Genomic DNA, 21,705 nt, shown 5'->3' on the forward strand with positions numbered 1-21,705 from the left:
GTGCAGCCTAGGCATCAGACTCAGTCCACCCCTCTGAGGTTGGATTCTGTCTTTGGCCCTGGCAGCCACTAATGGTCCCAAGGACCAAACCAGTGTGCCTTAAATAAAGGAACTTTTCGGCCGTGTTATGGAAACAGGGAAGTGCAGCTTGGGATGGGCCAAGCCCAGGTGTGCCCCAGGCTGACCCGGCCCTCCTGTGGCCCAGGTGGCAATGCGAGTTCAGTGGCAGAGCAGAAATCGGTCTCCTGTGAAGCTGCCTATTGGCAACACCTTTGGGAGACTGGCTCTTGCCAGACTTCCCATGTATACTAAGGACCTGGGATGCCTTGCCTCTTCCCTAGCCATGCCTGACGGGGTCTCCCTGGGTCCCTGCCTGGGCCATGGCACGTCACACCCCTTGTAATGCTTCAGAGCCCCTCGCCAAGGGTACCTGTGCGCGCAGCTAATGGGGCAGGCCCTAGGCCAAGCCCCTGTGGCCCCACCTCAGCAGTGGACAGACAATGGTGCTCTACAGATTTCTGTCAGCTGAGACTCACTTTGCAGGTGTCTCCACCGCTCCCCTGGCTCTGCTGAGCTCCCCCTGAGCTGAGCTGAGCTGACCAGGCCCGGAAGCTGCACCCCACTAATGTGCCCTTGGTGGGGACCTTTCCGCCCTGCCCGGCCTGGCCCATGGGGCTGGCTGGAAGCAGGCGACCAGCACAAGCTGCTGCATGTGCCTAATGGCCCCTTTCTCTTTCAGGGCCTTTTTCTGGCTGGTCTCCTTGCTCCTATCGTCGCTGGTCTGGTTCATTGCTGTGAAAGCCAGTGACCCAGGAAACAAGCCGCTGCAGAAGGGCCTCCTGATATTTGGGGTCCTGTTCTCCGTGCTCCTCCAGGAGGCCTTCAGGTTTCTCTACTACAAGTTGCTGAGGTGAGGAGTGGGGCGGGGCACTCGCGCCACCTGCCAGTCTGAGCAGTAACTCAATGCTGCTCGTTGCACAAGCCCGGACTTTGCCCTCCCCTGCTGCCCCACCCTGCTTCTCTGTGCCAGCCATCGGAGCACCTCCCAAGAGCCGTCAGCCCTCTGGTGCAGGGACTGTCCTTTGGATTTGTTCCAGGTATGCAGAGTGCCCAGCACGAGGGAGCCCGACCTCCCCCGGGAGCCTCCAGGTGCTTCTGCAACATGACTGTTCCGTAGACTAGTAATTGTAACAAGTTCATTAGTTTCCGGTAGGGAGGTTAAGTGTCAGCTCCCTGCTTAGCAGGTTATCAGTTGTCCCCTCTGGGTATACTCTTCACAGGGCTGGGAGCACTGGCGGCCCCAGCAGCCCTGTGAATGGTGAACTGTAACGGACGGGAATGGGATCTGTTACACGGTTCATTTCCCCCCCATTTTTTACATCTGTAGTTTAAAGGCAGAAGGTCCATTAGATTATTTAATCTGAGCTCCTGAACAGCACAGCCCACTAAGTGTCCCCCCGTTCCCCCTGCACTGAGCCAGTAGCTTGTCTTTGTGGAAGCTGCTGCTTCCAAACATGCCAAGGTTCAGTCGATGGAGAATCCACCTGTTCATCCGCTTCTCTGTTACGTGCAGGAGCCGAATTCCTAGCCTGACTTGGGCCAGCTTCAGTGCCAGCTGCGGGGCTCGTTCTGCCTTTCTGATAGATGAAAGAGCTCTTTACTACGTGCGTTTGTCTTCCCAGGAAGGTGCTGGTGCCCATAACTGAGCCACTCTGCTGTCTCGTTTCTAAGCAGAGTTGAGGCCGAGGGACCCTGTGCATTTAATACAACGCTCTGAGTGCTGCCGTACCGCGAAGGAACAGCGTGTCTGGGAACCCGGCAGTGCTCACGCTGCGCCCTGCTCCCCCCCGACCCCGTACTCTGCATCCCTGCTACAGTGTGTGCCTGAATCCGGTGGTGATCTAGGTGTCTTGTGTAGGGATGGGAATGGTTAACTGAGAAGGATCTCCCTCACTACAGCTAACCGCCACCCATCCATTGTGAGCAGGGGGCTGCTCCAGCCAGGCAGGGCCTGAGCCCGGTCAGAGCAGCCCCCTTCCCCCCTGCCATTTAAACAGAGCATCAAACTGGTTAACTGGGGGGTGGAGTCCCTGTGCAAATGCGGCCCCTCTGGCGGGGCTGCTGCCGGTTCTGCTGTGTTCAGGACAGGCACGGGAGAGCCGCTCTCTGCCTTTGCCTGCTGCGCGTCTCTGCCCAGTCCTGGAGGGTGAATAGCGCAGAGGGAGGGGGCTGGAGGGAGAGGTCTGAATCTGTTGTGGGTCATGTGCTGGGTATTATGGGATGGAGGACGGACTGCCTGAGCCACAAGGCAAGATGCTACGTCCTAAGCCCTAGCCACAGCGATCGTGCCTCGTTTCCTGTGGCCACTGGCCACTACCCGCCTCCCTGGGGCAGGCAGGGCTGTGCCAGCAGGAAGCAGGGTGAGTGCTGCAGGAGGGGGCAGACCTTGGTGGCAGGAATGGGGGGATTTCTCCGTTGCTGGGAGGTGCTGCCCTTTGTAAACACGGGGATGTGCATCGCACGCTGATGTCCTGCTGCTGCTGGGCTGGGGAGTTTTGCTCCACAGTGTTATAGCTTGGGTGGGGCTTCTCCTAAAGGGACTCCCCATGTTCCTGCAGCAGTCTGGAAACAGGCCACTCTCTCTGCTGTGACTCCGGCTGCAGTTTCAGCCCCAGCGGGAGCCGAGCAGCTAGTGGCGCGGGTGTGCTCAGCTTGCCAGGATTCTGCAGACTTATATTGGGGTCTGGTTTTTGCACCCCATAAGTCTGGCTCCCTGGACACCACACCGGTGTGAGGAGGTGAATTCCTGGGTGACAGCACTAGTGATTCAGACTAACACGGCCACCCCTGTGATACTTGTCACCGAATAAGGCACTATATGTAGCCATATGGACTGGAAATCCATCAACCTCATGAACATGCATCTGACAAAGTGGGTCTCTGCCCACGAAAGCTCATGCTCCAATAAGTTTGTTAGACTATAAGGTGCCACAGGACTTCTCCTTGTTCTTGCAGCACTGGTGTAATGGCTCTCTGCCAGTGCCCGTGTAGGGAGGGGGCTGGAACACCTCTCCTCGTCAGCTCTTCCTGACTGCCTGAGGCACCTTGAATTTGTGCCAGGGGCTTGGCTGATTCAGGACTGCAAAGGCTGTGCATGACCACCTCCCCTCCCCTCGCGATCTCTGCTCCGAATCCACCCCGATCGGTATGAAGGACAAAACCTGGGGGAGCCAGGCGGCCGATCTGCTCCCCAGATTCCAGATTTCTTGCGGTGTGCTGAGCTTGTGTTTGTGAGTGAGGGTTGGTGTGTGGTGTTTTATGTTTTTTGTTTGTTTATTTATTTATTTATTTTCCCCTGTGTTTGAGAGTGAGGCTTTTTTTTCCCCACCTCCCCTCTGCCCTCCCCCTCCCCTTGATGGAGTTTGTGCTGTGATTGGCAGGTGGAAACTGTTGGCTTCTAATTAAAGTTTGAATTCTAGAAGCCTCTGCTGATTGGCTGAGCCTTGGTAGGGGGAGGGGCTTTATAAGGCAGTGGGCAAGCGACCAAGGAGCTTGCGAACAGGTGAGTGCTAACAGGGAGTTTTGAGAGGAAGTTGGGAAGGGCGGGAGGTTCTCTTGCCTTTCTTTTTAAATCCCTTCTCCAGGACAGCAGCGATGGTTGGTGATGGGTCTGCTGCTGTTACCTGCACAGCGTGTGCCATGTTTGTCTTCCTTCCGGAAGAAAGAACGGATTTCATCTGCACCAAGTGCAAGCTGGTCGACATTTTGGAAGAAAAAATTAGAGGACTGGAGGCCCAAGTGCCAACCCTACGCTTGATCAGAGAGGATGAAGACTTCCTCGATAGAAGGCAGCATTTAATCCTTCAAGCACGGCAGGCAGAAGAGCCAGAGAGGGCAGTACGTGACCAAGAAGAGAACTGGCAGCATGTAACTTCTAGAAGGGGAAAAAGGCCAGCACAGGAATCCCCCGATGCTAGAGAGGTAAGCAATCGCTTTCAAGCTCTCTCCACAGGCTCTGCAGTGCTGAAAGCTCTGGAAGGGACCTCACAAGGAAGAAACCAGAAGGGAACACCATCTACTGGAAGGCATGGGATGCGTAGTCCTACGGATGGGGGTTCCACGGCCACCACGCCCAAAAGGAAACGACGGGTGGTGGTGGTCGGGGACTCCCTCCTAAGAGGGTCTGAGCCATCCCTCTGCCGTCCAGACCTGGAATCTCGAGAGGTGTGCTGCTTACCGGGAGCTCGCATTTAGGATGTCACTGAGAGGCTTACCAAGCTGATCAAACCGTCGGATCGCTACCCCTTCCTGCTTCTCCACGTGGGAACTAATGATACGGCCAAGAATGATCTTGAGTGTGTTACTGTGGATTATGTAGCGCTAGGAAGAAGGATCCAAGAATTTGGAGCGCAAGTGGTATTCTCCTCCATCCTCCCTGTTGAAGGGAAAGGACTGGGCAGGGATCGTCGAATTGAGGACGTAAATGCGTGGTTGCGCAGGTGGTGTCAAAGGGAGGGCTTTGGTTTCTTCGACCATGGGACTCTGTTCCGGGTGCAAGGATTGTTAAGAAGAGATGGGATCTACCTAACGAAGAGAGGAAGGAGCATCTTCGCGGGCAGGCTTGCAAACCTAGTGAGGAGGGCTTTAAACTAGGTTCGTCGGGGGACGGCGACCAAAACCCTGAGGGGAGTGGGAAAGTCGGATACTGAGAAGAAATGCAGAGAGGAAGGGGAAAGAAAGGAGGACCCATGTTTCGAATGGAGAAGATAGGACGATCAACTGGTTACCTGAAGTGTTTGTACACTAATGCGAGAAGCCTGGGCAACAAACAGGAAGAACTGGAGGCCCTGGCCCAGTCCAAGAAATATGATTTAATTGGGATAACAGAGACTTGGTGGGATGACTCGCATGACTGGAGCGCTGTCATGGAAGGGTACAGACTGTTCAGGAACAACAGGCAGGGGAGAAAAGGAGGAGGAGTTGCACTATATGTAAGAGAGCACTACGATTGCTCTGAACTCCAGTATAAAGAGGGAGAAAAACCTGTTGAGAGTCTATGGGTTAAGTTTAAAGGAGCAAACAACAGCAGTGATGTTGTGGTTGGTGTTTGCTACAGGCCACCGAATCAGGTGGATGAGGTAGATGAGGCTTTCTTGGGACAACTGAGCGAAGCTTCCAGATCGCAGGCCCTGGTTCTCGTGGGGGACTTTAATCACCCTGACATCTATTGGGAAACCAATATGGCAGTACACAGGCAATCCAGGAAGTTTTTGGAGAATGTTGGGGATAACTTCTTGACACAGGTGCTGAAGGATCCGACCAGGGGCCGTGCGCAGCTTGACCTTCTGCTCACAAACAGGGAGGAACTAATAGGGGAAGTGGAGGTGGGTGACAACCTGGGAAGCAGTGATCATGAGATGGTAGATTTCAGGGTCCTGACCAAAGGAAGGAAAGAGAGTAGTAAAATACACACCCTGGACTTCAAAAAAGCAGATTTTGACTCCCTCCGAGATCTGATGGGCAGAATCCCCTGGGATGTTAACATGAAGGGGAAAGGAGTCCAGGACAGCTGGCAGTATTTTAAAGAACCCTTATTGAAGGCACAGAAAGAAACCATCCCTACGCGTAGCAAAAGAGGCAAACATGGTAGGAGACCGGACTGGCTTACAGGGGAAATCCTTGGTGAACTTAAGCACAAAAAGGAAGCTTACAAAGAGTGGAAACTTGGACAAATGACCAGGGAGGAGTTTAAAGGTCTAGCTCGAGAATGCCGGGGGGTTATCAGGAAGGCGAAAGCGCAAATGGAATTGCGACTGGCTAAGGATGTGAAGGATAACAAGAAAGGTTTCTACAGGCCTGTTAACAAGAAGAAGGTGATCAGAGAGGGTGTGCGGCCCCTAATGGATGAAGGAGGTAACCTAGTGACAGATGATGTGGGGGAAGCTGAAGTACTCAATGCTTTCTTTGCCTCTGTATTCACGGACAAGGTCGGCTCCTGGACTTCTGCGCCAAGTGACGCAAGATGGGATGAAGATGGACAGCCCGTGGTGGGTAAAGAACAGGTTAGGAACTATTTAGAAAAACTAAACGTACATAAATCCATGGGTCCGGACTTAGTGCATCCGAGGGTACTGAGGGAGTTGGCAAATGTCATTGTGGAGCCTTTGGCTATTATCTTTGAAAAGTCGTGGAGATCAGGAAAAATCCCGGATGACTGGAAAAAGGCAAATGTAGTGCCCATCTTCAAAAAAGGGAAGGATGATGATCCAGGGAACTATAGGCGGGTCAGTCTTACCTCGGTTCCTGGAAAAATCATGGAAGGGATCCTTAAGGAATCCATATTGAGGCACTTGGATGAGAGGAAAGTGATTAGGAATAGTCAGCATGGATTCACAAAGGGCAAGTCGTGCCTGACCAATCTGATTAGCTTCTATGATGAGGTAACTGGCTCTGTGGACATGGGGAAGTCAGTGGATGTGATATACCTTGACTTTAGCAAGGCTTTTGATACGGTCTCCCACAATATTCTTGCCAGCAAGTTAAGGGATTGTGGATTGGATAAATGGACGGTAAGATGGATAGAAAGCTGGCTAGAAGGCAGGGCCCAGCGGGTAGTGATCAGTGGCTCAATGTCAGGATGGCGGTCGGTTTCTAGCAGAGTGCCCCAAGGTTCGGTTCTAGGACCGGTTTTGTTCAATATCTTTATTAATGATCTGGATGAGGGGATGGATTGCACCCTCAGCAAGTTTGCGGATGACACTAAACTGGGGGGAGAGGTAGATACGCTTAAGGGCAGAGAGAGAGTACAGAAAGACTTAGACAAATTGGAGGATTGGGCCACAAGAAATCTGATGAGGTTCAACAAGGACAAGTGTAGAGTCCTGCACTTGGGACTGAAGAATCTCAAGCATAGTTACAAGCTGGGGACCAACCGGTTAAGTAGTAGTTCTACAGAAAAGGACCTGGGGGTTACAGTGGATGAGAAGCTAGATATGAGTCAACAGTGTGCCCTTGTAGCCAAGAAGGCTAATGGCATATTAGGTTGCATTAAGAGGAGCATTGCCAGCAGATCCAGAGATGTCATCATTCCCCTTTATTCGGCTTTGGTGAGGCTGCATCTGGAGTATTGTGTCCAGTTCTGGGCCCCCCACTACAAAATCATAGAATCATAGGACTGGAAGGGACCTCGAGAGGTCATCGAGTCCAGCCCCCCGCCCTCAAGGCAGGACCAAGCTCCGTCTACACCATCCCTGACAGATGTCTCTCTAACCTGTTCTTAAATATCTCCAGAGAGGGAGATTCCACCACCTCCCTTGGCTATTTATTCCAATATTTGACCACCCTGACAGTTAGGAATTTTTTCCTAATGTCCAATCTAAACCTCCCTTGCTGCACTTTAAGCCCATTACTCCTTGTCCTGTCCTCAGAAACCAAGAGGAACAAATTTTCTCCTTCCTCCTTGTGACACCCTTTTAGATATTTGAAAACCGCTATCATGTCCCCCCTTAATCTTCTTTTTTCCAAACTAAACAAGCCCAGTTCATGAAGCCTGGCTTCATAGGTCATGTTCTCTAGACCTTTAATCATTCTTGTTGCTCTTCTCTGTACCCTTTCCAATTTCTCCACATCTTTCTTGAAATGTGGCGCCCAGAACTGCACACAGTACTCCAGCTGAGGCCTAACTAGTGCAGAGTAGAGCGACAGAATGACTTCACGAGTTTTGCTTACAACACACCTACTGATGCAACCTAGAATCATATTTGCTTTTTTTGCAATAGCGTCACACTGTTGACTCATATTCAACTTGTGGTCCACTATGACCCCTAGATCCCTTTCCGCCATGCTCCTTCCTAGACAGTCGCGTCCCATCTTGTATGTATGGAACTGATTGTTCCTTCCTAAGTGGAGCACTTTGCATTTCTCTTTATTAAACCTCATCCTGTTTACCTCTGACCATTTCTCTAACTTGCTAAGGTCATTTTGAATTATGTCCCTATCCTCCAAAGAAGTTGCAACCCCACCCAGTTTGGTATCATCTGCAAACTTACTAAGCGTACTCTCTATCCCAATATCTACATCATTGATGAAGATATTGAACAGTACGGGTCCCAAAAGAGACCCTTGAGGAACTCCACTTGTTATCCCTTTCCAGCAGGATGCGGACGCATTGGAGAGGGTCCAGCAGAGGACAACCAAAATGTTTAGGGGGCTGGAGCATATGACTTATGAGGAGAGGCTGAGGGACTTGGGTCTGTTTAGTCTGCAGAAGCGAAGAGTGAGGGGGGGATTTGATAGCAGCCTTCAACTTCCTGAAGGAAGGTTCCAAAGAGGATGAGGAAAGGCTATTCTCAGTAGTGACAGGTGGCAGAACAAGGAGCAATGATCTCAAGTTGTGGTGGGAGAGATCCAGGTTGGATATTAGGAAAAACTATTTCACTAGGAGGGTGGTGAAGCCCTGGAATGGGTTACCTAGGGAAGTAGTGGAGTCTCCATCCCTAGAGGTGTTTAAGTCTCGGCTTGACAAAGCCCTGGCTGGGTTGATTTAGTTGGAATTGGTCCTGCGTAGAGCAGGGGGCTGGACTTGATGACCTTCTGAGGTCTGTTCTAGTTCTATGATTCTATGAAGGGATCAGGCCTATGCCAGGAGAGGGGTTTTTCCTTCTTCAGGGGGTGGCTTGAAGCTGGTTTAAGGCCGGAAGCCTGGTGTTGGCTGAGGTTGCAGAGGTGTGCTCAATGAGGCAGTTCCTTAGACGCCTGGGGTCAGAGCTCTTCAGCAGACGCATTCTGTGTTCTTTGGATTCTGGAATTGGGTCCGGGATGCTCCGGTGGCTTGGATCTTGGCGGGTCCCGACTCCACTTGCCTCGCATGCTCCTGCTGGGGTCAGGCCAGGAAAAGCTTTTGTAGAAGTTCTCTTCAGACTTTCTGGGTGGAGGGCGGGTGTAGGCAGTCCCCCTCCTGACCGCTCTGATGTCCAGCTCCTCGGCTTCCTGAGCCGCATTCCAGTGCCACACGCAGGGCGAATGGGCTCTGGGACTCAAAACCACGTCGCAATAGCCCCCCTTTCTCAGAACTCCTTTCTCAGACCTGTCAGCCAGCCTGGTCTAAGTCTGTACCCTGCACTTCATTGATCACCTTGTAATCTGACTCCTACAGCACTGAGCCAAGCGCCTGGCAGAAGCGTTCCAAGCAGACCCCTTCTACGCCGTCCCTGTAGCCCCCCGCCTAGCGCCCTGCTGTGCATGCGCACGAGGGCATAACTCTCCTTTCTCTGCCTAGGAAGGCGATCGAAGGGTTGGTGGCACTCAGCGAAGATGGCTGCTCCCCCATTTCCATCCAGCAGATGGCGTATGGTATGTGCCATAGTGCGGGAGCGGGAGGGCAGGGGTGGCTGGGACCAGGGGGAAGGATCTTGGGAAGGGAGACTTCTCACCAGGGGTCCCTCCGAATGGAGGCAAGAGCTGCGGGGTCTCTTGCAGGGCTGAGGTAGGCTGCTGGGGTTGGAAGCGCCTCAGGGCGTCTGGCTCCGACGTCCCGGGGCTCAGCAACGTGTGTTTCTGCCCCACAGTGGCTGGTCTGGGCTTCGGGCTCATGAGCGGCGCCTTTTCCATGATCAACCTCCTGGCAGATGCGCTGGGGCCAGGCACCGTGGGAATCCATGGAGACTCGCAGCTCTACTTCCTGACCTCGGGTGAGCAATGGGCCCACAGCGCCCTGCACCTTCTCCCCACAGAATTTCTATGGAGAGTAATTCCATGCTCAAAACTAAGAGTATAGCATTAGGGGTACACTACTGGCCAGCTCACCAGCATGGGGATAGTCACTGTGAAATAAAAACCTCAATCCTGGTTTCTTTTCCAGTCCACTCCACTGTTCCTTACTACGCTGCCCCCGTCCATTTCCTGCCAACTGCTCTGCCATGCTTGGCCCATGTCCACCAACACATACGCGCAGAACAAAAACAGTCCTTTGCACAGGATGGTCTGCTGAGAAACAAACTGAAAGCCCAGCCCTTTTAGGAAGCAAGAGCTGGTTGTTATGCTGGACAGACTAGAGCCATTAATTCATTTTTGAAACTAAGTGTAGGTAACATGTTTGTGATGAGATTTGATTGTAGCAGTTGGTTTTAAGTGAGACATTTAGTATTTTATTGATTTGGAAAAAATCTGATGTAAATATATCAGTTTGATTTTTTAAATCCACCCTGATCTGTACTTGTACCAGTACTATTCATCATAGTCATAAATGACCTGGGAAAAGGGGTAAGCAGTGAGGTGGCAAAATTTGCAGATGATACAAAACTACTTAAGATAGTGAAGTCCAAAGCAGACCGCAAAGAGCTACAAAAAGATCTCACCAAGCTGGGGTGACTGGGCAACGAAATATCAGATGAAATTCAGTGTTGATAAATGCAAAGTAATGCACATTAGAAAACATGATCCCAAACAATGATGGGATCTAAATTAACTATTACCATTCGAGAGAGATCTTGGTGTCATTGTACACAGTTTTTGGAAATCATGCACTCAGTGTTCAGTGGCTGTCAAAAAAGCTAACAATCTGGGAATAATTAGGAAAGAAACACTATTTTATCTTGCTGCTGTATAAATCCTTGGTATGCTCCCACCTTCCGTGATTCATGCAGTTCTGGTCACCCATCTCAAAAAAGAGATATTGGTAAAGGTTCAGAAAAGGTGAGCAAAAATTATTAGGGTATGGAACAGCTTCTGAATGAAGAAAAATTAATGAGAAATGGGACTTTTCAGCTTGGAAAAGAGATGATTAAGGGGGGAATATGATAGAGGTCTATAAAATCATGATTGGTGTAGAGAAATTAGATAAAGTGTTATTGTCTCCTTTTTACAACACAAGAATGACCGTTCATCTATTGAAATGAATAGGCAGCAGGTTTAAAACAAAAGGAAGTTTTTCTTCACTGAGCACACAGTCAACCAGTGGAACTCCTTGCCAGAGGATGTTGTGAAGGTCAGGACTGTAACAGGGTTCCAGGGAGAAAAAAATAAGTTAGAGAACAGGTCTATCAATGGCTATTAGCCAGGATGGGCAGGCCTGATGTCCCTAGCCTCTGTTTGTCAGAGGCTGGGAATTGGCGACAGGGGAGGGATCACGTGATGGTTCCCTGTTGTGTTCACTCCCTCTGGAACTGGCCATTGCTGGCCGACAGGACACTGGGCTGGGTGGAGTTTTGGTCTCACCCAGTCTGGCCCTTCTTATGCATCTCCTCACTGCCTCCCCATCCTGCACTATTCCTCCTGTTGCATCCCCTGTGTGCCATCCCTTACTGCACCTGCCTCACTGCTGCCTCATTGCACCATCTCCCCGCCCCTGCACCATCCCTCACTGCACCCCCTTCCCTGCCTCCCTGCCCCTGCACCGTCCCTCGCCGCGCACCCTTCCCTGCCTACCCATCACTGCACCCCCTTCCCTGCCTCCCCGCCCCTGCACCGTCCCTCGCCGCGCACCCTTCCCTGCCTCCCCGCCCCTGCACCGTCCCTCGCCGCGCACCCTTCCCTGCCTCCCCGCCCCTGCACCGTCCCTCGCCGCGCACCCTTCCCTGCCTCCCCGCCCCTGCACCGTCCCTCGCTGCGCACCCTTCCCTGCCTCCCCGCCCCTGCACCGTCCCTCGCCGCGCACCCTTCCCTGCCTCCCCGCCCCTGCACCGTCCCTTGCCGCGCACCCTTCCCTGCCTCCCCGCCCCTGCACCGTCCCTCGCTGCACCCCCTTCCCTGCCTCCCCGCCCCTGCACCGTCCCTCGCCGCGCACCCTTCCCTGCCTCCCCGCCCCTGCACCGTCCCTCGCCGCGCACCCTTCCCTGCCTCCCCGCCCCTGCACCGTCCCTCGCCGCGCACCCTTCCCTGCCTCCCCATCACCGCGCACCCTTCCCTGCCTCCCCGCCCCTGCACCGTCCCTCGCCACGCACCCTTCCCTGCCTCCCCATCACTACGCACCCTTCCCTGCCTCCCCGCCCCTGCACCGTCCCTCGCCGCGCACCCTTCCCTGCCTCCCTGCCCCTGCACCGTCCCTCGCCGCGCACCCTTCCCTGCCTCCCCATCACTGCGCCCCCTTCCCTGCCTCCCCGCCCCTGCACCGTCCCTCGCTGCACCCCCTTCCCTGCCTCCCCGCCCCTGCACCGTCCCTCGCCGCGCACCCTTCCCTGCCTCCCCGCCCCTGCACCGTCCCTCGCCGCGCACCCTTCCCTGCCTCCCCGCCCCTGCACCGTCCCTCCCTGCGCACCCTTCCCTGCCTCCCCGCCCCTGCACCGTCCCTCGCCGCGCACCCTTCCCTGCCTCCCCGCCCCTGCACCGTCCCTCGCCGCGCACCCTTCCCTGCCTCCCCGCCCCTGCACCGTCCCTCGCCGCGCACCCTTCCCTGCCTCCCCGCCCCTGCACCGTCCCTCGCCGCGCACCCTTCCCTGCCTCCCCGCCCCTGCACCGTCCCTCGCCGCGCACCCTTCCCTGCCTCCCCGCCCCTGCACCGTCCCTCGCCGCGCACCCTTCCCTGCCTCCCCGCCCCTGCACCGTCCCTCCCTGCGCACCCTTCCCTGCCTCCCCGCCCCTGCACCGTCCCTCGCCGCGCACCCTTCCCTGCCTCCCCGCCCCTGCACCGTCCCTCGCCGCGCACCCTTCCCTGCCTCCCCGCCCCTGCACCGTCCCTCGCCGCGCACCCTTCCCTGCCTCCCCGCCCCTGCACCGTCCCTCGCCGCGCACCCTTCCCTGCCTCCCCGCCCCTGCACCGTCCCTCCCTGCGCACCCTTCCCTGCCTCCCCGCCCCTGCACCGTCCCTCGCCGCGCACCCTTCCCTGCCTCCCCGCCCCTGCACCGTCCCTCGCCGCGCACCCTTCCCTGCCTCCCCGCCCCTGCACCGTCCCTCGCCGCGCACCCTTCCCTGCCTCCCCACTAACCCCCATCACAGCGAGACTCAAATCTGCTTCCAGACCTCAGATAAGCAGGAGGCCTGGCAACCACTCCTGCTCTCTCCGTGCTGCACCCTCAGTGAGCCCCTCCCCTCAATAGACATTTGCAGCTCAGCACTGGATGCAGCAGCCCGTCCCCCCCCGCTCTGCACCCAATCTGGCACCTCTGGTAAAGCTAGTTCTCCTCATGCTCTGGGTGACGGATGCCCTGGCTGCCTGGGGGCGCTGGTTGGGGTAAAGCCTCACCGCCCTGGCTGTGACTGTCTCCTTGCTCCTCCTCACAGCCTTCATGACCATGGTGGTGATTTTCCTTCACACCTTCTGGGGAATCCTCTTCTTCCATGGCTGCGAGACCCAGCGCTGGTGGGAGATGGCCGCCGTTGTCCTCACTCACCTCATCGTGTCCGGATCGGTGAGTGTGGGCGGGGGGCAGCTGCTCCCACACCGCTGTGTCACTTGGGAGGGTTGGGAAGGAGGTGGGAGTGGTGCAGGATCTGGGACCGCCAGGATATGTGCTGCACACATAGGGAGTCGTATAGCCGCCCTACCAAATTTTGTCGACAAAACTTGACAACACCCAAAAGTCGACAAAACAAAAATCACCAGAGGGTTTCACGCTTGCTCTGATGGATTGTGTCCACACTGGGGACACCATTATCAGCAGTGTGAGCAATGCTCTGTGAGTATGTATCCCATAGGGTGTGTCTACACTACAGTGCTATTGAAATAGTTCATTCGAATTAACGCATCTACACACAAAAACTATTTTGAAATAGCGTTTTGCTATTTCGAAATAGCGCATCCACACTGAGTGGACCTGAACCGAAGTTAAGGCTGGCCAGAACCAGCACCAGCAGGGCATCGGGTTAGGACTTAGTGTGTGGGGCTGCTGCCTGAGGCTAACTGAGCTCCGTGCTTAAAGGGACCCGACCCCCACCCCGGACAGACAGTTCTCAGGGTTTCCCGCTTGCTTGTCTACCTCAGTGAGGGGACAGCAAAGCAGTCCTGTCTTGGAGTGCCCTGAGTGCCCACACTCGGGACACCACAGCACCCCACCACATGGAGCCAGAGCTGCCCCTGGGCACGCCAGTGTGTCTCATGGGGTCATTACCATCAGCCTGGCTGCACTTGCTGCAGACTGCCATCTGGGCGGTCCATCGGGGGGCTGTCAGGATCCAGGAGGCCCTGAGGGAGAGCGTCCACCCCGAGGAGCCCTCAGAACCTCCCCAGTCCTCCCCACCGGGGGCTCGTGCCCCATTCCTCCCTCACGTCCTTCCACTTACCCCTCCCTCGCCCCCCTTCCTGATGTCAAATAAAAGATACGTATGTCCAAAAATAGAAACTGGGTTTATTGAACAAAACTGGGGGAGGGGGGATGAACCTCTGGGGAGACTGGGAAAAGGAGGTGGGAGAGGAGAAGAGAGAGGGTGGAAGAGGGGAGAGGGAAACTGGAAGGGGGAGGGGAAGCTCAGGGTTGGGGATCTCGCCAGACCAACTTGACTTTCATGCTAACCTGGTCCTGGCTTCGTATGTGGCCTTTGATGGCCAGGCTGGCAGCTATCCTGCCACAGACGGCCGCGTTCCTCCGTCTAGTGCGGAGATCATGGATGTTGGGGGAATCCCCCCCAAACCTGAATAAGGTCCATGATCTCCACCCTGGACCAGGAAGGCGCCCGCCTTCTCCAGCCCCTGTCAGGCTCCTGGGAGCTGGCAGACTGCTCCTGGGGAGTGGTGGAGGGCTGGCAGCCAGTGGCTTGCTGGCTTATGTTTTGGGGCCACTAGATCAGGGGCCCCGGTGGCCACTGCTGGCTCTGGGCTGGCAGGCTTGGAGCTGGCACAGGCACTGTGGCCTGGGTCTACCCCTTTAATGGCTCCGGGGCTGGGGGAGAGGAGAGTAAGTTTTCCTGGTTGTGCCCAGAGTGGCCACCAGGGCTCCCTGGGAAGGACTGGAGGCCCCCTATTTTGAATTAAGTGTCTACACAGCACTTAATTCGAAATAGCTATTCGAATTTGGTGTTACTCCTCGTAGAATGAGGTTCACCAAATTCGAAATAAGGGCTCCACTATTTCGAATTTATTTTGAAATAGCGGTTTGCCTGTGTAGACTGCTGTTATTTCGAATTCACTTTGTAGTGTAGACATACCCTTAGTGCTGTGTTGTGGGAGGGCAGAGCTGATCCCTTTGCATCTTGGGATTCTCTCTGAGTTCTCCCACAGCCTCCTCAGCTGCGCAGAGTGGCACCTGAGTAGCTCTTTGAGCGCTCCGTGCTGAGGAACGTTAAAGCAGCACAGTGTGTGCCCTCCTCCCCCTGCAGCAGCAGTCTGCCTGCTGCTGTGTTTGTAGTGCCCGGCAGAACAGGAGCAGGCCAATGATTTGTTCTTTGATCCCCAAACAGAGCAGCTCTCTCAGCTGTCAGACACTTCCCAGAGCTTTGAAAGGGGAGGGGTGCAGGCCTGCAGGGCAGCAGAGATCACAGCACACTGAGCAGAGTCCTCAGGGCAGGCGCTAGCTCTTTGTCGCCAATAAAGGGACAGCGCTGTCCTGATGCACATCAGTGAGACGACATGTCATAGATGGGAGGGGCTAACCACCCCAGCATTTCATTAGCTCCCCTCCCCTCCGTTGCACCCCATGGCTCCCTGGCCACACCAGCCTCACCCCTTCAGAGCCACGAGTGCCAGGGAAGGAGATTAGAGCATTAAGGGCGGAGCTGCCAGAGCCACGCAGGCCATCCACGGGGCTCCCTTGGCTCGACCTGTCCTCTCACTCTGCTGCTCTCGTCCCAGACGTTCTGGAACCCCCTGTACGTTGGCAGCCTCATCCCCTCCTACCTGCTGATGTTCGCCATGGCTGCATGGGCCTACGTCCTCTCAGGAGGCTGCACCCGGAACCTGCTCCAGCGCCTACAGGGTGAGTATCTGCTCGGGAGAGGGGACCAGGGTGGGAGGCAGGGGAGCCAGGAGAGGTGCCCCAGTGTTAGGGGGAGACAGGACCTGCTTGGGGGTCTCACCCCAGGTTTCTCTGGGGCAATGTGCTGATCTGAGCCCCTTCAGCAGGGACATTTACCCTTTCCTTGCACTAGCGGGTGGGCAAGCACTCCAGTCATCAGGGTACCTGATACTGGGGTGGGAAATGATCCGCTCTGGATCCCTTTGAGCTCCCCACTCGCCTTTGCTTTTCCCTAGGTCAGCAGAGCGAGACCAGTCCCCAGCCAGGATCCTGAGAGCCCACCAGGCGCTCTCGCCTCAGCTGCTGTCTGCTGGCCCGGCCCTCCCTCTGGTGCTGTCGGCTGGGACCTACTGTTGCTTCTCTGCAGTCGGGGGTCCCTGGATCGGTTCCTGCTGGAGACAGGTGTACGGGGACTCCTGTGGCCAGGGAGCAGCCAGCAGACTGCCGGCTAGCTGTGGCGGCTCACCCTGTCCTGCCACCCCCTCTTCCTCCACGCTGTGGATGGTGACTGGCCTAGCCTGCCCTTCTAAGACACACGGTTCACGTGCCTGAGGCGTTCTCCAGAACTTGCTGTCTGCTCCACAGCCGGTGTGTGAGAAGGAGCTCATTCTGCCCCATATGTGGGAGGTTTGGTGCTCTCCTGCTCAGCCCCAGGAGGGAGCAGGGCGGGCTGAGGGGCCAGTGAGCGGCGCTGGGCAGTGGCTTTTGCCAGGAAATGTCCATGCGCTGAGCTGAGGAGCTGTCGCTTCCTTCCCCCACCAAGAGTGGCTGTGGCAGGGGGCTGCAGGCCCAGCCCTAGCTCCTGGGGACTGGCTGCTGATGGGCCAGGCTGCCCGGTGCCAGCCTGGGACAGATGGAGGGGGAGTGGGTGGCCCATGTGGCCATGCAGGGACAAAGGCTGGGCTGACTAGATGCCCAGCTCTGGCAGGGGGGAGGGAGGGTGAAGGGTGACACGGCTGTTGCCAAGATGCTGGTATGGGAAACGGGGGCCGGTAGCTGCATGCCTTGTACCAAATGTGGGGGGGGGGAGTGGGCAGCAGAGGACCAGCCTGGGCAGGCTCAGTGACTCCCTTCCCCCCATCCTGTGGGGGTGGGTATGAGATGCTTGAGCAGACACCAGCCCTGGGCTGCGGGGTGGAAGGGGGAGCAGGGTCCCTGTAGCTGTGCAGCAGCCCCTGGGCTGGGAGCCAAGAGTGGCTGAGTTTGCAATGGGCTTTTATATCAATAAAGAGAAATACCAGCTGCCAAGAGAATTCAGGTGCAGCCGTAGGGGAGGGGGCTTGATGGCCGTGCTCATGCCATGCTGGGAGTGAGGGGGAGGGTGCCTCTGTGGGAGCAGAGTTACACAGCCCAGTTCACAGGCAGGCTGCCAAGCCCCTCCCAAAGCGGCATGGTTGTTATCCTTGTCTTACAGTGGGGGAAACTGAGGCGCAGAAAGGGAGCGCTGGTTTGCCAACAGTGTGTCTGTGGGGTGGCTCTGCCAGTGCGGGGAGGGGGAGGTCTCTGTTTGGGGTAGAAACGCTGCAGGGACTCCACGTGGCCACTAGGGGTCAGCCGGTACCACAGCGCAGGGCTCCAAGCAGCGTCCTGCTGCATGTAGCATGTGGGGCCAGGCCCACACCAGGGGAGCTCCCTCTCCTGCCTGTCCCAGTGATTCCTCCCGCTGCTCCGCCCAGGTGAGCCGAGAGCGTGGGGGCGGAGCTGCCCCTGGCTGGTATTGCAGCCACCGCTGGGGCTAGAGCCACCGCATGAGCTTTCAGCATGGGACAGGGAGCCAAAGTCCAGCTGCAGCAGCCCCACGTTGGGATGGGGGCTGCCTGCTTGGGGAAAGACCTGTTGGCTCTTCACTAGCCAGCAATGAGCCCTGCAGGCTGGTGGGCCCCACAGGCCGGGCACACATCCCGTTAGCAAGGCATGCTGAGGACAAGTTAACTCCTGCAACTGTGAGCAACTGGCCCTCTGCAGCGGTGGAGGGACGGGCTCTGGCCCTGGTGCTATGGCATTGGCACACCTGGGAGCCTGATGTGTGAAGGGCCCTGGCTCCGAGGTCGGGCCCACAGCGCGAGGAAGGGACATGCTTGAGCCTCCGGAGGGATCGCTCCGGCAGGGCTGGCGCAGCAGCAGGGTTTTATTTCTTATTGGCTCATAAGCTATCGGTGAAAGGGGCAGAGTTGCGCCCCTCCCTGAACAGTCTCTGCTGAGCTGGGCGGGGCCCAGGAGCCAGAGTGGCCAGTGCATTGCGTGGCAGGGAGGGCGTGCTGGGCTGGCTGCAGGGCTGCCAGGCTGAGGCCCAGTGTGTGTGCTGGTCTCCAGTCCACGTGCTAGAGGCCCGGGCCGGGCACCAGGACAGCGTCTATGCCAGGTTCTTGTCTGTGGTGGCTGCCGTGTAGATGACCTTGGGCTTGGGGTGAGAGTCTGTCCTGGAGGGAAGAGAGGCCATCAGGGCAGCCCTGCCATCAGCTGAGAGCCGACTAGTCACCTCCTAGCAGCCCCCCTTCTGCAGCATGGGGCAGGTACTTCCCACTGGATGTGCATATGCTGCCTGCAGCCAGGTATGTGGTGCATGGAGGGGCGATGGGTCTGGAGGGATCGGTGAGGGAGAATCATGCATTGGATGGGTTTCAGGTTGGAGGGGGCTGGGCCCGAAAGGGAGGGAGGGCTCCTGCATGCTGGGCAGGGGGCAGGGAGCACTCCGGGGTTCCCACATCTCACCTCTGGTTCTGGCTCCGCTGCTTGTGGACGTAGATGAGGAGGGCCAGAGCTGTGACTGCAAAGAGGACCCCAAAGAGACCAGCCAGCACATCAGCTGCAGACAGACGAGAGGGAGGGGAGGGGAGGAGAGGGGAGGGGAGGGGAGGCATCAGCCACAGCCTGGAGGGGGGACAGCAGGAACAGGCAGAGTGCTGCTGCTGCTGCTGGGGAGGGGAGGGGAAGCAGATTGGCCCCAAGTAGGGCTGGGGGGAGGGGCAAGGGACCAGGAGAGGGTGGGAGAGCCCAGGCAAGGGGCTGGTGAGGCTGTGTTGCCCCAGGCTGGGCCGAGGGTGGGGGTTAAAGGCACCAGGAGAAAGTGGTCCTGGAGCACTCACCTGTCCGCAGGGAGAAGCCCAGCTGCTGTTCTGCATCTAAATGTGAAACAGGAGAGGGAGGTGGGGACAGGTGCCAATACCACAGCAAGCACGCGGGCACCATGCGCCTCTCGCTCAGCCCTTGTCCATCCACCCCAGCCCACTGTCTGGCCAGCATGGGCCCCCCATTCCAGCATGAAGCCCCCAAACCCCCGCCCCATCCAAGCATGCAGCTCTGTCCTGTCCTAGCCCAGTGGGCAGCCCCCAGCTGACCTAGCAACCATGGAATCCCCCCTTCCTAGCCCACGGCACAGCCCCCAAGCCCAGCCCCCAGCTGACCTAGCAACCACGGAGTCCCCCCTTCCTAGCCCACTGCGCAGCCCCCAAACCCAGCCCCCAGCTGACCTAGCAACCACGGAGTCCCCCCTTCCTAGCCCACTGCGCAGCCCCCAAGCCCAGCCCCCAGCTGACCTAGCAACCACGGAGTCCCCTCTTCCTAGCCCACTGCGCAGCCCCCAAGCCCAGCCCCCAGCTGACCTAGCAACCACGGAGTCCCCCCTTCCTAGCCCAGTGGGCAGCCCCCAAGCCCAGCCCCCAGCTGACCTAGCAACCACGGAGTCCCCTCTTCCTAGCCCACTGCGCAGCCCCCAAGCCCAGCCCCCAGCTGACCTAGCAACCACGGAGTCCCCTCTTCCTAGCCCACTGCGCAGCCCCCAAGCCCAGCCCCCAGCTGACCTAGCAACCACGGAGTCCCCCCTTCCTAGCCCAGTGGGCAGCCCCCAAGCCCAGCCCCCAGCTGACCTAGCAACCACGGAGTCCCCTCTTCCTAGCCCACTGCGCAGCCCCCAAGCCCAGCCCCCAGCTGACCTAGCAACCACGGAGTCCCCTCTTCCTAGCCCACTGCGCAGCCCCCAAGCCCAGCCCCCAGCTGACCTAGCAACCACGGAGTCCCCCCTTCCTAGCCCACTGCGCAGCCCCTAAGCCCAGCCCCCAGCTGACCTAGCAACCACGGAGTCCCCCCTTCCTAGCCCACTGCGCAGCCCCCAAGCCCAGCCCCCAGCTGACCTAGCAACCACGGAGTCCCCTCTTCCTAGCCCACTGCGCAGCCCCCAAGCCCAGCCCCCAGCTGACCTAGCAACCACGGAGTCCCCTCTTCCTAGCCCACTGCGCAGCCCCCAAACCCAGCCCCCAGCTGACCTAGCAACCACGGAGTCCCCCCTTCCTAGCCCACTGCGCAGCCCCCAAACCCAGCCCCCAGCTGACCTAGCAACCACGGAGTCCCCCCTTCCTAGCCCAGTGGGCAGCCCCCAAGCCCAGCCCCCAGCTGACCTAGCAACCACGGAGTCCCCCCTTCCTAGCCCACTGCGCAGCCCCCAAACCCAGCCCCCAGCTGACCTAGCAACCACGGAGTCCCCCCTTCCTAGCTCAGTGAGCAGCCCCCAAGCCCAGCCCCCAGCTGACCTAGCAACCACGGAGTCCCCCCTTCCTAGCCCACTGCGCAGCCCCCAAGCCCAGCCCCCAGCTGACCTAGCAACCACGGAGTCCCCCCTTCCTAGCCCACTGCGCAGCCCCCAAGCCCAGCCCCCAGCTGACCTAGCAACCACGGAGTCCCCCCTTCCTAGCCCAGTGGGCAGCCCCCAAGCCCAGCCCCCAGCTGACCTAGCAACCACGGAGTCCCCCCTTCCTAGCCCAGTGGGCAGCCCCCAAGCCCAGCCCCCAGCTGACCTAGCAACCACGGAGTCCCCCCTTCCTAGCCCACTGCGCAGCCCCTAAGCCCAGCCCCCTCAGTGTGGACCCCCAGCCTAGTGTGCAGCCACTGAGCCCTGCCCCAGCCCAGTGGGCAATCCCCACCATCCGACCTACTGAGCCCTCCCATCGTAACCTGGTGTGCTGCCACCCAGCCCAGCCCCCCTCTTCTGGCCCACTCTCCCATAGCAGAAGGCAGCTACTGAACTCCCCACCATTCCTGTGCACCCCCCCATGCAGTGCTGGGCTCTTTCCTGGTGCACAGCCAATCCCACGGCAGCCCTGGCTCCATGGACACATGCCCATCACGGAGCCCCTTGGGGAGCCAGGTACCACAGCACTGGCCTGCAGTTTGTCCTGGCGCTTAAGGGAGCTCGGGCCAAGTCTTCTGTGGCAGGGTGGGGCCTGGGCCCAGCTCTTACCTGCACAGGGCACGCAGCCAGCACCTGTAAGAGACCCAACATGGTGAGCAGGCGGCCGGAGGGTCCAGCACGGGGACTGTGTGCAGCAATGGGCGGGCCTGGCCCACTACAGCCCCAGGCGGCACCCAGGCAGACCTGTTCCCCCCCCTTTGGTGTCGGGAAAACAACGCCGAAGAATCAACAGCAGCACTGCGGTCGGCCTCCCTCTCTCTCTCGCGCGCACACACACACACACACACCACTCCTCTCTCTCACACACACAGCGATGGCTCCGTCAACCCCCCCCACATCCTCTCCTCTCTCACACACACAGAGTGATGGCTCCCTCACACACACCCACACCGACACCCCTCTCTAACATACAGCAATGGCTCCGTCAACCCCTCCACACACATCCCCTCCTCTCTCACACACACAGAGTGATGGCTCCCTCACACACACACCTCCCTCTCTAACACACAGCGATGGCTCCGTCAACCACCCCCCACATCCTCTCCTCTCTCACACACACAGAGTGATGGCTCCCTCACACACACCCACACCGACACCCCTCTCTAACACACAGCGATGGCTCCGTCAACCACCCCCCC

At 57.7% G+C, this 21,705-nt stretch overlaps 2 protein-coding genes across 10 annotated transcripts in view; one reads left to right on the top strand and one right to left on the bottom strand.

The window, feature by feature from the left end:
• Positions 1–16,291, top strand: part of LOC102463836 (gamma-secretase subunit Aph-1b-like) — a 29,671-nt gene extending 13,380 nt beyond the window's left edge. The window contains exons 2-7 of one of the 3 annotated variants that reach the window (XM_075914755.1): positions 740–910; positions 9,278–9,351; positions 9,567–9,689; positions 13,217–13,344; positions 15,720–15,843; positions 16,119–16,291. In XM_075914755.1, coding sequence (XP_075770870.1) covers positions 740–910; positions 9,278–9,351; positions 9,567–9,689; positions 13,217–13,344; positions 15,720–15,843; positions 16,119–16,156 — 658 coding nt within the window. In that variant the 3' untranslated portion in view covers positions 16,157–16,291. Of the gene's footprint in view, positions 1–739; positions 911–948; positions 1,098–9,277; positions 9,352–9,566; positions 9,690–13,216; positions 13,345–15,719; positions 15,844–16,118 lie in introns of those variants that run through there. The other 2 variants (XM_075914756.1, XM_075914757.1) reach the window with 2 other exon arrangements.
• Positions 16,292–17,972: 1,681 nt separating this feature from the next.
• The window catches only part of CA9 (carbonic anhydrase 9), a 55,796-nt gene continuing 52,063 nt past the window's right edge, over positions 17,973–21,705 (bottom strand). For 5 of the 7 annotated variants that reach the window (XM_075914747.1, XM_075914751.1, XM_075914750.1 and 2 more), the window contains 4 exons: positions 21,116–21,139; positions 18,969–19,004; positions 18,595–18,688; positions 17,973–18,297 (listed from right to left, as the gene is read on the bottom strand). In XM_075914747.1, coding sequence (XP_075770862.1) covers positions 18,204–18,297; positions 18,595–18,688; positions 18,969–19,004; positions 21,116–21,139 — 248 coding nt within the window. In that variant the 3' untranslated portion in view covers positions 17,973–18,203. Of the gene's footprint in view, positions 18,303–18,594; positions 18,689–18,968; positions 19,005–21,115; positions 21,140–21,705 lie in introns of all 7 variants that reach the window. The other 2 variants (XM_075914749.1, XM_075914753.1) reach the window with 2 other exon arrangements.

Source organism: Pelodiscus sinensis, unplaced genomic scaffold, assembly GCF_049634645.1.
Source record: "Pelodiscus sinensis isolate JC-2024 unplaced genomic scaffold, ASM4963464v1 ctg72, whole genome shotgun sequence".
Classification (NCBI taxonomy): Eukaryota; Metazoa; Chordata; order Testudines; family Trionychidae; genus Pelodiscus; species Pelodiscus sinensis.